The sequence below is a fragment of the Schistocerca piceifrons genome, chromosome 2 (genome assembly GCF_021461385.2).
Source record: "Schistocerca piceifrons isolate TAMUIC-IGC-003096 chromosome 2, iqSchPice1.1, whole genome shotgun sequence".
Taxonomy (NCBI): Eukaryota; Metazoa; Arthropoda; class Insecta; order Orthoptera; family Acrididae; genus Schistocerca; species Schistocerca piceifrons.
The window spans coordinates 929683104-929697346 of NC_060139.1; the positions used below are offsets into that span (position 1 = coordinate 929683104).

The 14243-nt window shown below is 40.7% G+C and overlaps 1 protein-coding gene across 1 annotated transcript in view; it reads left to right on the forward strand.

The window, feature by feature from the left end:
* Positions 1 to 1045: 1045 nt before the first annotated feature.
* The window catches only part of LOC124775879 (N6-adenosine-methyltransferase non-catalytic subunit), a 76095-nt gene continuing 62897 nt past the window's right edge, over positions 1046 to 14243 (forward strand). Inside the window, exons 1-2 of the mRNA XM_047250713.1 lie at positions 1046 to 1246; positions 1654 to 1830. Of these exons, the coding sequence (XP_047106669.1) occupies positions 1181 to 1246; positions 1654 to 1830 (243 nt within the window). The 5' untranslated portion in view covers positions 1046 to 1180. The remainder of the gene's footprint in view (positions 1247 to 1653; positions 1831 to 14243) is intronic.

Below are 14243 nucleotides of genomic sequence, written 5' to 3' on the forward strand. Positions count from 1 at the left end.
AGTTCCCATGGGTTTCGCTCTGAAATTTTAAGTTACTGTGCTCTTGACTGACTAGGAGCCCGCCATGGATTTTCGACTGGAGAAGGGGTCCGCCAGCTGAAAAGGTTGGGAAGCCCTGCTGTAGACTAACGGTATTCCAGTGGCAAAAGAAAACAAGCAGAGCTATCAAAGGAATATTAAATATGGGACTGAATTATATAGGCCACCCTCATCAGTGATTATTAAATACATTACCACTGTACGCTAAAATTATCTTATTCCAAAAGCAAACAAATATCACCAAGACGTGATGTGTACAGATATGTCTCTACATACAGCAGTAACGTATATTTCGCTTTTAGACTGGGATGAAGATGTGAATGAACCTTTACCAGTGATATAGACGCCTAGGAAACTACGAGTTTTGTGTCATACACCAAGCGCTGACAGAGAATTTATGATATACGAAGGTTTTTTCTTGGTTTAGACAAACAATTATACAAAATTAAAGTAATTTCTGGGTATAGAGTAATAACTGAATTTAAAATATCTGTATACATCCCAATAGAGTATGGTATGATTTTGCATTAATTTGGCGACAAAAGCTTCAATACCATACTACGTTTCATAATATTTAATGTAAAACGATAATTAACTTGACCACGTACGTTACGACAGAAGTTGACTACTACTACAACGAGGTCAGACACAAGTGTTACAAAACTGCCAATCACACGTTTACTTTGTGTCCGATGAAAGTTCTTAAGCACACCTGAAATGTAATTCGCACCATATTTTTCCCTTCAGTAGCAGTGAGCCATTTTAGTGTACCCCGTGATTTGTTTAGTCCATATAGATAACTGTGGGATCATAATGAGGGAAAGTGCACGAATATGCAATCCTATTGCACTCGTACTTAGAGTTTCGAGTCAGCCGTTCGTCGGTCGTTGCAGCCAAAAACATGTACAGGAGCTAGTCACATGACGCTGGATTCCCAAACGTCAACGCAGTCAGGCGTTTTACTGTCGCGAGAGACTATCTAGAGAGACGAAACGCGGGAAGTTATCTTTGTATACATGTCGCTACCAGAGTCGATCCTTAAATGTCGAATTGCATACACTTTGCCATGACGCTAGATACAGTATTATCGTAGATTATGTTTTGTTTACATTTGTGAGCCAGCGGTAACAACAAGCAGAAAATGACTGATGTGCTGAGAGAAAGGAGAGAACGGTCCCAAAAACGGAAACAGTTGCTGGCGCAGACAGTATGTAATATGAGAATTTTACGTTATTGTATGCAGTACGGAACAATATTTTATTGTAAGCGGAACGCAAAATCTCTTGACATGCGAGTATAGTACTAGCAGAACATCGAGAAATTACTGTATTTACGATATTGCCTTTAATTCTTTGAAGTATACGTGATAAGTAACAAGAATAAAAATATCAATTGTGTTCATTCTGTAAAAGTAGTTTTGTGTGCCTGTGTGGTGTCATTTGCTTAGTTCAATATGTATAGTATACTGCTGTATTTTCCCTTGTAATTAGTTATTTAACATGTGTTGCTGGTGGGAAACATATTTTTAACACTCAAGAACGCTAATACCTTCTAGTTTGCAACTGAGAAATTGAGGCCAATCGTTTTTGAAAAGTGTTTTCATTATCTCCTTAGTTTGGTGTATCGAATGTAGACGAACTCCGACAAGCCCTTGGTACTTCAATTGAACCTAAACCAAAGAAAGTTCCTAAGGAGGAAAAACAGGTAGAGGAAAACGTCCAGGAAAAAGTAGTTACAGAAGACTCAACAACAGATGAACTGGTATACACCGATTCATCAACATTCCTGAAGGTAGGTAAAACCAGCTATAAAATAGATTAAGAATGTGATTTCACTTTCATACTGATCACAAGTTTCTTACACAACACACATATTGTGATTGTCATGCTGTACTTTATTGTTTCGAGTGAGCTTGTTGTATACCACAACTTCTTATATTTATGTAGAGTGATAAGTTTCACCTGCAGGAACACTGGAACATCAGTTTCCTTCATACACTTTAGGAGACACTATTGTGGCTTGCATATGATGTAGTATAAGATACAGTGATGGGCTAGAGCCAGGTTCAGTCATAAGTAATTTGTCAAACTTAAGATGATTCATACCGTATGCCAGTGCCCAACTTGATAACATTTCTATCTGACTAGTGAACAAGGGGAGCCATTGATAATTTCTTTGAAGAATGATTTTTTATGTAGGCGGTGTTTGTGATGTTTACCTTTCTGTGTTTCAGTTGTAGATTTTGTTTGTGTATTTTCTTTGCAATATAGTGTATAGTTCTTGTGGATGATCACTTGAATGTTGACCCGTATATAGCTAGTGGAGGTAGTGACACATTAAGGAGAGAAGCACAGTGGTTTGGATCATGTTTTATACTAAACCAATGTAGTTCTAGTGGATATGATAACTGACGTGAAGATCATGGTACTGCCCAACATAATGATTAGTTCCACCACCTTCAGATAAGGCACTGATGATGAATCTCACTAAACTGATGCAAAGTCTCAGTGTAGCTAAAAGACATGGGGGCATGTGGTGAAAGCTCTCACTGTTTCTCCTAATGGAGGACATACATGAGTAATGTCGTGTGGTGAATGATGGCAAGGCAGTATATTTGTAGTAAAAAAAAAAAAAAAAAATTGGGATTAGAGAAGTGGCCGATTCCACCCGTCTGCTATGACCCATGAAATCATCAATATGAGGAAATGGCTATTCTAAGCATCTCCAATATGGCACCTATGACGTCACTACATACACATGGTAACAAACATGTAAATAAGACAATAAAATCTCCCTCCAAAAATACAATTGAACTAATGGGGCAACCACTTGAAATTGGGGGTGGAGGACAAACTAAATATAATAGTAGAAAAACGCACCATGATCCCAAAACACAAAATGACAAACAAAAAAAATCTTTACAACATCCCACTATACCAACAAAAATCTGCAGGAATCAGACACTTCCCTTGACCTATGTAGGCCTAGGTCAACCACAGGAGACAATACCAAAATAGCAATACCTACAACTAAAACTACAAAAATTGGAATCGGACATTTTCCTTGACCTGTATAGGTCAACCGCAGTCGACGATACCAAAATAACAATACCTACAACTAAAACTATGAAAATTGGAATCGCACATACGTCAACCACAGATGATGGTACCAAAACACCAACACCTTCAACTACGAAGATGGGAATCGGTCATTTCTGGTGACCTATATAGGTCAACTACAACTATTGATACCGAGAAACCACAACTACGAAAAATAAAACCAAAACCACAACTTCAAAAATCCATAAATCAAACATCCCTACATAGATTAAAACACATTCAATAAACTATAGATACACAAAACATAACAACTCGAGAAGACTAGGGTGGGGAAAAAAAATCCTATTACTTACCGCCAACAAATTCTGGCACTGCGAACTAGGTCGGCCAGACCACCCTCAACCTCACCGCCCCCCCTCCCACACAAATCAAACGTCTTACCACACTACAAACAACAAACCAATAACACTTAATGAAAATGCCAAACGCATAAACAAAAAAAATTGGTAACTCATTGAAAAAAACATCTTATCACACACACACACACACACACACACACACACACACACACACACCCCAGAGGGCATCATGAACCATGACATCTACAAAAACAACCAACTCATAAACACCGTGCCATTATGACGTCACACACCACAACACCCTTACGTCACGGGTCAAAGTAGACGGTTGGAATCTGACACTTCCATTGACCCAAAAAATTGCGTGCAGGAACTTAGTGCCAGCTTTCTCTAAACAGCACTGTGTTTATGCACTTTAAAATGGGGTTCCTTGCTCTGCTTAAAGGAAACCCTTGTCTTTGTTAATAATATTATCCACCAAAATAATTTCAATTGATCCTGTGAGGGTACAATACCAATAACAGCAGCAGCTCTCTGATCCTCATCCTAGTTTATACTGTATCTGTTGGTTGAGCGGCGATGTGCCCTGTAGATTTCTTGTTCATGATTACAGTGCTTCTCTCACCTGTCATTGAATAAGTAAATAGTTTGGTTCAAAATGGTTCAAATGGCTCTGAGCACTATGGGACTTAACATCTATGGTCATCAGTCCCCTAGAATTTAGAACTACTTAAACCTAACTAACCTAAGGACAGCACACAACACCCAGTCTTCTCGAGGCAGAGAAAATCCCTGACCCCGCCGGGATAAATAGTTTGGTTGGTGTAACTTTTTCCATAGTGAAACTTACTTAAAGTATACATTAGGCTTCCATAGGCCCAAATTTATTTACAGCTATAACCTTGCCTGGAAGAGATACTGTACTCCTGTTAAAATTATGCCAATTTTTGAGAATGCTCTCGTATCATAAGGTATGAACATGTCAGTCTGCTTTCATCTTCATATAGCTACTTACATTTCAAGTTCAATACTTTTCTCAGTCAAGAGAAAAAATACAAACTCCTGCCTTTTATAAGATCTTTGTCAATCCTTGTAGAATCACTCAGTGTGTTCCATCAATCTGAAGTTAGTTTCATGCCTGTGGCCCAGTGTGTCAAAGTGATCCTCTGCTTTCTGTTATCAAGGTAAGGCTTCATCCATTCACCAGGAATGCTCTTAATGTCAAAACACTTTAGCTGCCAAGTGGTACATGCAATCAGATGGTTTAGCGAAGTCACAAAATGTACCAATAGGACAGTGTTTCTCATTTCGTTCTGCCAGAACTTCATTTATGAGCTCTTTTATTGCTTTCTATGTTGTAAATCCTTTATGGAAGCCAACTGAGATGCGTTCAACGAGTTCTAAATATACAATAAAACTAGGTGTTGTCCTTTATAGTTATCAGCTCATCACAGTCTGAACTTGTCAGATTCACTTTACTCAGCAGCCTTTTTCATTCTTCACACATAGTTGGTTACACAGCACCTCCGTATCTGGAATCTGTTACGTTCATTTAATCATGTGCTTCCTGTTTCACTTGGTCATACCCATTCTTGTGGTGTGTATATAGTTAGATGATAATTTATAAGATATTCTGAAAGAAATTTAAATATCCATCAGTTATGTTTGTGCGATTGCTCAACTACACTACCGGTAGATTCCTCTCATCCTCAGATCAGAATAGCCCAGCATCCTGTTTTAACCTTCTACAATCTCTCTCTCTCTTTCCTCGCCAAAGAAGGAACTACTAGTTTCAAAAGGTAGGATTGTGTATGTACTTTTATGTGTGTTAATGAACAGTATTAACATTTCTCAAGGCAAGTACTGGTCCAGGAATGATTTAAAGCCCAAGAGAAGCAAGCCACAGCTTGTGGTGGCAGGCTTACTTGTAAGCTTTCTTTACAGGATCTATCAGAATTAGCAGTGGCTGCTTGGGATGCCGAGCTTAGAGTGGCACCAAATTACAAGATTTGTATACAGTTCACATCATAATTACAAGTGAAAACTGACATGGGTGAAAGTGTACGAGGGAAAAGGGGGGCAGGGGTGGCAGCAGCAAATGCTAAGTCACTTGTACTGGCCTGCATTTCTGTCTCATAATTTTATAATTCACACATTCTGCATCTTGTATGTATATAATTTTTTATCTTTAGTGTTAAATTAACTGGAGTTGAATTTTTTGCACATTTCACCAGTTTGTTTGTTATTTTAGAAATGGTTTGACATGATACAGTGTTGCAGTGCCTGTGTTATTCCAAATTATGAAGCAGTGTTCCTTCGGGCCTGCATACATGCATATCTGAAGAAAAAGACACTGCAGCTGTTATAAAATACGAGAAATGTATTCACAGTTGCAAATATGGACAACCATCAGCTGTATAATGGATTGACGACAATGAAAATTTGTTCTGGACCGGGACCCTAACCTGGATTTCCCACTTATCACGAGCCGTCACCTATGTTTGGCTAGGCATGGCTAGGATGCATGCATGTCCAAAGGAATAAGCATGCTGTTGATGACACATGGAAGTTTGGGCCTGGCTGTGAGTTGTGCTCAGATAGCCTTATGGTAAGCCTCACAATAAACAGGAAATCCTTGCCTGGCACAAATTTTTATTGTTGTCAATCCATTATACAACTGATGGTTGTCCTTATTCGCAACTGCAAATACATTTCTTGTTTTAGCATGAGTTACTCTCAACTAGTCTTTCTCATATTTCCAACATTCTCTGGGCACACGATCGACAGCTTTGTTATCTAACATCGCAAACAAAATTCAATTTTAAGTATAGCTGTAGCTCCTATGAACATTAAGTTTTTGGCTCATCAGGCTGTAATTTTAAAGTATGCAAAACTATGGAAATTATTAATGAGATTTTGTAAATGTCAAAAATGAGCATTCCAAGATGTGTAGAGAATACTACATGTCTGCCTCAGTGTAAATATCTCCAATACTTAGACTGTGTATGAAATTGTGCAGTCAGTGCAACAAGTTCAGAAGTAGTCTTGGTAATACAGGACATAAGAAGACTAACAACTCACCTAGTATTTAGCTAGTAAGAATCTGATTCTACAGTGGTCAGAAGTCAAACAGCCTTGACTTAGAGGTACCAGAATCAGGGATCAGTAGATCTACACTGGAGGAGGATTCTCATGTGAAGTTCTAGGTATCCAGATTGATGATAACTGAGGTGTTACTAACATGTGGATGTTGTTATTGTCGTCTTCTGGCTGAAGAGTGGTTTGATGTGGCTCTGCACAGTTGTCTATCCAGTGTAAGCCTCTTTGTCTCCGAATAACTACTGCAACCTACACTCATGTGACCCTGATTACTGTATTCATCCGTTGATCTCCTCCTACAATTTCCCCCCTCACCCTCCTTCAAATGTGCACACTCACCGATACCATATTGATGATTCCTTCATGTCTTAGAATGTGTCCTAACAAATGACCTCTTCTTTTAGTCCAGTTGTGCCACAAATTTGTTTTCTCCCTCCACACTTCGATTCAGTAACTTCACATTAGTTATGAGATCTACCCATCTAATCTTCAGCTTCTTCTATAGCACTATGTCATAAGTTTCTTTTCTCTTCTTGTCTGAAGTGCTTATCATCCATGTTTAATTTCTGTAAAAAGCTAAACTCCAGACAAATACCTCTAGAAAAGACTTCCGAAAATGTATATTAATTTATATTTGATTTTAACAAATTCTGCTTTCAAGAAGTGCTTTCCTTGCTAAACTAGTTGGCATTGTAAGACCTCTTTACCTCAGCCATCATCCGGTATTTTGCTGTTGAAGTAGCAAAACTCATCTACTACTTTTAATATGTCATTTCCTAATCTAATTACTTCATTATTGCCTGATTTAATTCAGCTACATTCCATTACCCTCATTTTACTATTATTGATGCTCATCTTATAACTTCAAGGTACTTTAACTGCTCTTCCAAGTCTTTTGCTGTAACTGATAGAATTGCAATTTCATTAGCAAATCGTAGGCTTTTCTTTCTTCTCTCTGAACTCCAAATTTTTCTTTGGTTTCCCATAATGCTTGCTTAATGTACAGACTTAATAACATTGAGGATAAGCTATAGCCCTATCTCACTCCCTTCGCAATCACTTCTTCCCTTTCATGTCCTTGATGCTATAACTGCAGTTTATTTTCTGTACAAGTTGTAAATAACCTTTGCTCCCTGTATTTTACTCCTGCTACCTTCAGAATTTCATATCATATATTCCAGTCGACATTATCAAGTTTTCTCTAAATCTAAAAATGCTATAGATTTAGGTTTGCTTTTTGTTAACCTGACTTTTAAGATAAGTCATAGGGCCAGTATTGCTTTACATATTCCTACATTTCTCCAGAAACCAAACTGGTCTTTCCAAGTGTTGGCTTCTACCAGTTTTTCCATTCAGCATGTGTCTAACTTAAGCTAAAAGTTTGGTTCTATCTGTATTGCACTTAAAAATCTCTCTTATTTTGTCTGAAGTATACATTTACTCAGCACCATCCTGTAGCAAGCAGTAGCACTTGCCATGTCTGTAGCATTCGATAAGTCACATACCCTCCTGGGTCAAGCTAAATGACGAATACTTCAGGGAGCACAGCATTCATTTGCTGGGTATGGGCTTGGTGAACATGGGTTTCCTGAGCTGGGGATTGATAACCACTGACAAATCTCTGTAATTGAAACTCTGGGTGTACTTCGGTGACCACTGTACAGCCTAGAGGTGAAATATTGTGTTTGTCAGATACTGGGAATCTTGGCTTAGCCATCCAGTTCATGAGGATGCTGAAAGTCTGTATAAAAACAAAGTGCTGATGGGATCCATGGCTTTTGAGGTGGAGCAGTCGTTAGTGGGGAGCCCCTGTGGAAACTGCCACACCTCAGCTGTATGAGGTTTACTCAGGCAAGTGGGACTCTGCCTGTGTGCACTCTTAGTTCTCTAGGTGCTTGTGGGACCTAGATGGGCCCCTCAAACTTAAACATAATACCACCCAGTGGAATGGGTGGTTCTACTGGTGGGTATCAACACCCTCCGTAACAAGAAGGCTTGTGTGGCCAGTTCTCCTGATTCCGGAATTATTCAGAATGCTTCAGTTTTTAGTAACATAATGCATGCTGCTGGTCAGAAAGTGTTTTAAACAGTCAAAAGTAAAGAGGGTAGCTTTGAGAAAGTTTCACCTTTCTACATCCAAAAGGGCTTAGAGAGCGTTGTTGGCAATTTAAAATCTGCCAAGCAGTTGCGCAATGGGACACCTGTGGTCGGAACTTCTAGTTCACAACCAGCAATGAATCTCCAAGAAACTAGATGCTTTGGGGAATATGTCATTGAAACAGAACTACACAACACCTTGAACTATAGCAAAAGTGTTTTGTCATTCAGGTATCTTGTAGATATTTGCAAAGAGGAACTGAAATCTGATTGACACATTGTGGACATGCAGTACATAATGCAAAGGGTGGATAGCAATCTAGTCAACTCACTGTCATTTGTCCTTGCTTTCAGTAGCATAAAGCTTCCAGAATATGTCACAGCAAGTTTCTTTCACTTAAATGTGCAGCATTATGTCCCCAACACAGTATGCTGTTTTAATTTCCAGCCCTTTGGGCACACTACTCTCAGGTGCAAGTGAGAAGCCACCATGGGGAAAATATGGTAGGACCACCTACGAAGGAGTCGGTTGTCTGTCCATCTGCTTTGAAGGGTGTTAATTGCTTTGGGGCTCACACTGTCTGGAGTAAGGACTGCAGCGTCTATGAGGAAAGGAAGGTACAGGAGCTGAAAACAATGAAACATATCCCACACGGCGGGGTCAAAAAAATCTATAAAGTCATGAAGCCTACCATATTCACAACTTCTTGTCACTGTCTCAAAAATCCTATTCCAAAATCTGATGTTGCTACACAGTGGATATTGCTAATGTAAGCACTCTCGCCCCCAGCCCCCCATCTCCTCCTTCGAGAAAGTCACAGCTGACAACATTGCACAGCTCCCAGCACCACCAAAGCGAGAGTCTGGTAAACAGTGTGGCACCGCAACTGCCACTGCAATGGTCATTGCTGTAAAGCCTTCCCTGCCTAAAAAACTAAATGGGAGGCTCCAGCCACAGGCAAAGAAAGGTAGTAAACTGTCAGACCATGTCAACATCATTCTGTCTGGCGCTTCTCAAGATTCGTCTTCAGAGCCTACGGAATCTGAAGTCTACCTGCAGTAACCTCTTGCTCTAAGACTGTGTCTCCATTCATTGCAGGCTTCCCATCCTTGTGAAGAGACAGGGTGAAAGACCAACTAATGTGATAAATGACTCCCATACTACAGTGGCACATGAGTGGGTGCAGGACGCATGTGGAGGAACTGAACGCCCCTGTGCTTGTATTTGCAAGAAACACATTTAAATTGCTGATGCTCCTGTGCTATGGGGCTATACACTCTGTCACAAGGATGATCTGGGGGGGGGGGGGGGGAGAGCCTAGGAAAGGTTGCTGTCATCAATAACACTCACCACTCCCCTGCTCTATCCCTGATTTCTGACCTGCAGGCTATTACCGTTAATAGTTCATTGGGTCACTGGATTACTATTTGCCCTCTGTATTTACCACCACAGGCAGCAATAATTGCAAGGCTGTCAAGGGTCTATTAGAGCAACACCCCCGGTCATTTCTCCTACTGGTAGACTTCAGTGCCCATAATGTATTATGTGGCTCCCACATTACTTGCCCTAGGGGTCAAGTTTTAGAGAGCCTCATGATTTCATATAAGCTGTGCATCCTAAACACAGGCAATCCTACTCATTTCAACACTGCTTGTGTGTCGTCTTCAGCCATCAACCGCTCGTTCTGCTTCCCAGCCATCACAGGTGGTTCGATGAACCCTCTGCCAGGCACTTGAATGTAATTTGCAGAGTATCCATGTAGATGTAAATTTGGGTTAGTAGGAAGTTACTGAAGACCTTCATTCCAGTGACCACTTTCCTCTCAGGATTCACCTACTGGATGCAGCACTCCCTGAAAGGAAGACATCAAAATGGGTGGTCATCAGAGCAAATAGGCACTGTTCGGGCAGCTGGCTGTGTCTGAACACTGAGGCAGTGTTCAGGAATGGGTGGAACACATCACATGAGTGATCCGTCATGTTGCTGATTTATTCATCCCAAAGTCCTCAGGTTACCTTCGGAGGCAACCTGTACCTTGGTGGACTGATGAGTGGACTCTGCAGTGGTGTAAGTTACCCCCCCCCCCCCCCGCCCCCCCCCCAATGGTGGACAACCTTGCAGCCTTTCAAATAAAGCGAGTGAAGGATTGGCAAATAATCAATGAGAGCAAGACAATGTCATGGCAAATGTTCCCAGGCTCCCTACACCAATCTGCTTGTTCTATGAAAGTATAGGAAGCCATCAGGAGGGTTTCTGGTAAATGGAGTCAGTTATCTATAGCAACAGTGCTGAAGCAGGGGTTTCTCCAAACAAAGTCTGGAGACATTGGCTAGACAGTGGCAGATGATTTTGTGATGATTACGTCCACTGCCAGAGACCAAATCAGATATAGCATGCTGCAGAACTTGAAATCAGTGTCACAGATAGTCCTCTTACAATGTTTTAATTTGATATGGCAGACAGGCCACTTTCCCAACTTGTGAAGGGAAGAGGGTGGCAATTTTGATGCCTTTCCTCAGATCAGGAAAGGACTGGATGTGCCCCAGTAGTTGTCAGAGCGTTGCCTTAACAAGCTTTTAAGGAAAGACCTTGGAGAGAATGGTTAACAGTCGTCTGTTCTGGTTGTTGGAGATGAAGTATCCCCTTAGTTGCTCTCAGTTGGATTCAGGAAATATTTATCTACTGTAGACAGACTGACCCTGTAAGAGATGGCTATCCAGCAGGCTTTCCTACATAAACATCGCTGTATAGGTATATTCTTTGACATCAGTAAGGCATATGTCACTACTTGAAGACACAACATTCTAGGGCAGCTCAACCAGTGGGTCTTCTAAGACCATCTCCCATCGTCATTTGTTCCTTCGTATCAAAGTGTTCCTTTCAGCACCAAGTTGATGTGCTGTTGAATAGTTTTCAGTAGAGGATGATTTCCCCAGAAAAGCATTTTAAGTATTACCCTCTTTGTCACAGCCATCAACAGCATAACATGTGTGGTATGGAGTCCTGTACAGTCTCCTTATTTGTGGACAATTCTGCAGTTTTCTGCTATCCTTCAGCAAGGCAACAGCATCTCATCAGTTGCAACTGTGAAGTGGTTAGAGGAGTGGTGTGTGTGTGTGTGTGTGTGTGTGTGTGTGTGTGTGTGTGTGTGTGTGTGTGTGTTTGTGTGTGTGTGTTTTTGATGCGTCATTTTATGACATCTCTGTGGCTGTATTAATGGATGGGCCTAAACAGAATGACTCATTTGGTTGCACTGTCGTTTTTCCTTATTGTGTCCTCAACATCTGGTTGCCTCAAAAGTTTACTATCTTCGACATGAAATTATAAGTGGTCTTGCACAGGAACTGGAGCAGATGAGATGTGCTGCAAGTGTTGAATTCGTCTGTTCCAACTCCCGGAGTGCCTGTCACTCTCTGCAGCTCTTGTAACCAGCAGATAAAGAAGTTCAGAATTTCAGGATGCCCTCCTCCACCTACAAAGGCTGGGGATGGAGGTGTCTTTCTGTTGGGTGCCAGGATTTGTGGGTATTATGGTGAATGAAAGGGCAGATGTAACAGTCAAGGATGCATGTCATGATTCTCAGATGTTTCAGTGTGTCATCCTGTACATCCCATCACTTCGCTGTTAAGGTACAGAGTCATGTGTCAATGAGAAGAGTGGCTGGAAGTGACAGGCAGTAAGCTGCATCTGGTAAAGTTCACAATTTGGCCGTGGCGTAGCTTCTTCCAGCCACACAGGCGGAATGAGTTCCTTCTCACTCATCTTTACATAGCTTTACATAGGACATATCGCACGACGCATGGCTTCCTCCTGTGGGGAGAAGGGCCTCCAATGTGTGGTGTTTGTTGTGTACAGGTCACAGTGCACGGCATTTTAAAGGACAATGTTTCATTTCTAGACCAGAGGCTTTGTGTATTGTTCGAATTGTCCTCTAAAGTTACAGTTATAAGTTTTTAATGTGTTTTCAGCATGGTTGGCTCATCCATGTTTTTGTAAGTGGTCAGCCTGTCACATTTCCCTGTTTATTTATTTTAGCTCTTTCCTTGCTTTACTTGTGGTTTCATTACAGTTTTAGCAGTTTTAAGGGACTTCATGTTATCTTAGCGAATGTGAGGTAGTGTGCTTATCAGTGTGACTGTGGGTGCGGTTCTGCAGGTTTACTCTTCATTATTTGTGAAATGTTTAGCCATTTTAACCACAGTCATTCCTGTTAATTTTTGCAAGGCACTGCTAACCCTTCTGTTGAGTGCCTGTACACTATAAACTCTCTCTCTCTCTCTCTCTCTCTCTCTCTCTCTCTCTCTCTCTCTGTCCTATAGCATAACCTTCTGTGGCAATGCAGCTGAAGCCGTAAAAGTATTTATTCTACAAAAGTACGCAATAAGAATATTAGCTCATTCGTTGACACATTTGTCCTCTATTTTAACTGACAATCAAACAAATGTGTTATGACTTTTAAGGTTTTGTGTATTGTCCGAATTGTTCTCTAAAGTTACAGTGACAAGTTTTTAATGTGTTTTAATGTGTGTTGACAACTGGACTTTTCCATAAGCCTCTCAAGGGATCTAGATATTCTTGCACCTAGAAGTGAATGCATATACTCCCTAATAGTATTTCTGGTTAGCGACACATGTAATTTAGGATGAAATCGGCAATTCAGTATGACAATACTAAAAGAAAAAATAATGTGCCTTCCTATCTAGGATTATGAATGGAGTTATGGAGTTTTATGTTCTGGTGCAAAGGTCTGTTACATGAATTGTGCATAACTGTAATGTTATGAATATAATAGGGAAACATTCCACGCGTGAAAAATATATTTGAAAACAAAGATGATGTGACTTACCATACGAAAGCGCTGGCAGGTCGATAGAAACACAAACAGTCACATACATACACACAAAATTCTAGCTTTCGCAACCAACGGTTCCTTCATCAGGAAAGAGGGAAGGAGAGGGAAAGACGAAAGGATGTGGGTTTTAAAGGAGAGGGTAAGGAGTCATTCCAATCCCGGGAGCGGAAAGACTTACCTTGGGGGGAAAAAAGGACGGGTATACACTCGCGCACGCGCGCACACACACACACACATATCCATCCACACCTGTATATGTGTGGATGGATATATGTGTGTGTGTGTGTGTGTGTGTGTGTGTGTGTGTGTGTGTGTGTGTGTGCGCGCGCGAGTGTATACCCGTCCTTTTTTCCCCCCAAGGTAAGTCTTTCCGCTCCCGGGATTGGAATGACTCCTTACCCTCTCCTTTAAAACCCACATTCTTTCGTCTTTCCCTCTCCTTCCCTCTTTCCTGACGAAGCAATCGTTGGTTGCGAAAGCTAGAATTTTGTGTGTATGTATGTGTCTGTTTGTGTTTCTATCGACCTGCCAGCGCTTTCGTATGGTAAGTCACATCATCTTTGTTTTTAAATATATAACTGTAATGTTAGTATGAAACAGATCTTGACTTTGTCAGTATACACAGTAGTAGTCTGCATGTAGTTACATAAATGCTTTGTGTGAAGTATTAAATGAAAACTGCAGTTGAATAGTGTAATAGGAAGGGGTGTGGTTCTTTTTCCAAAGTAACAAGTGAC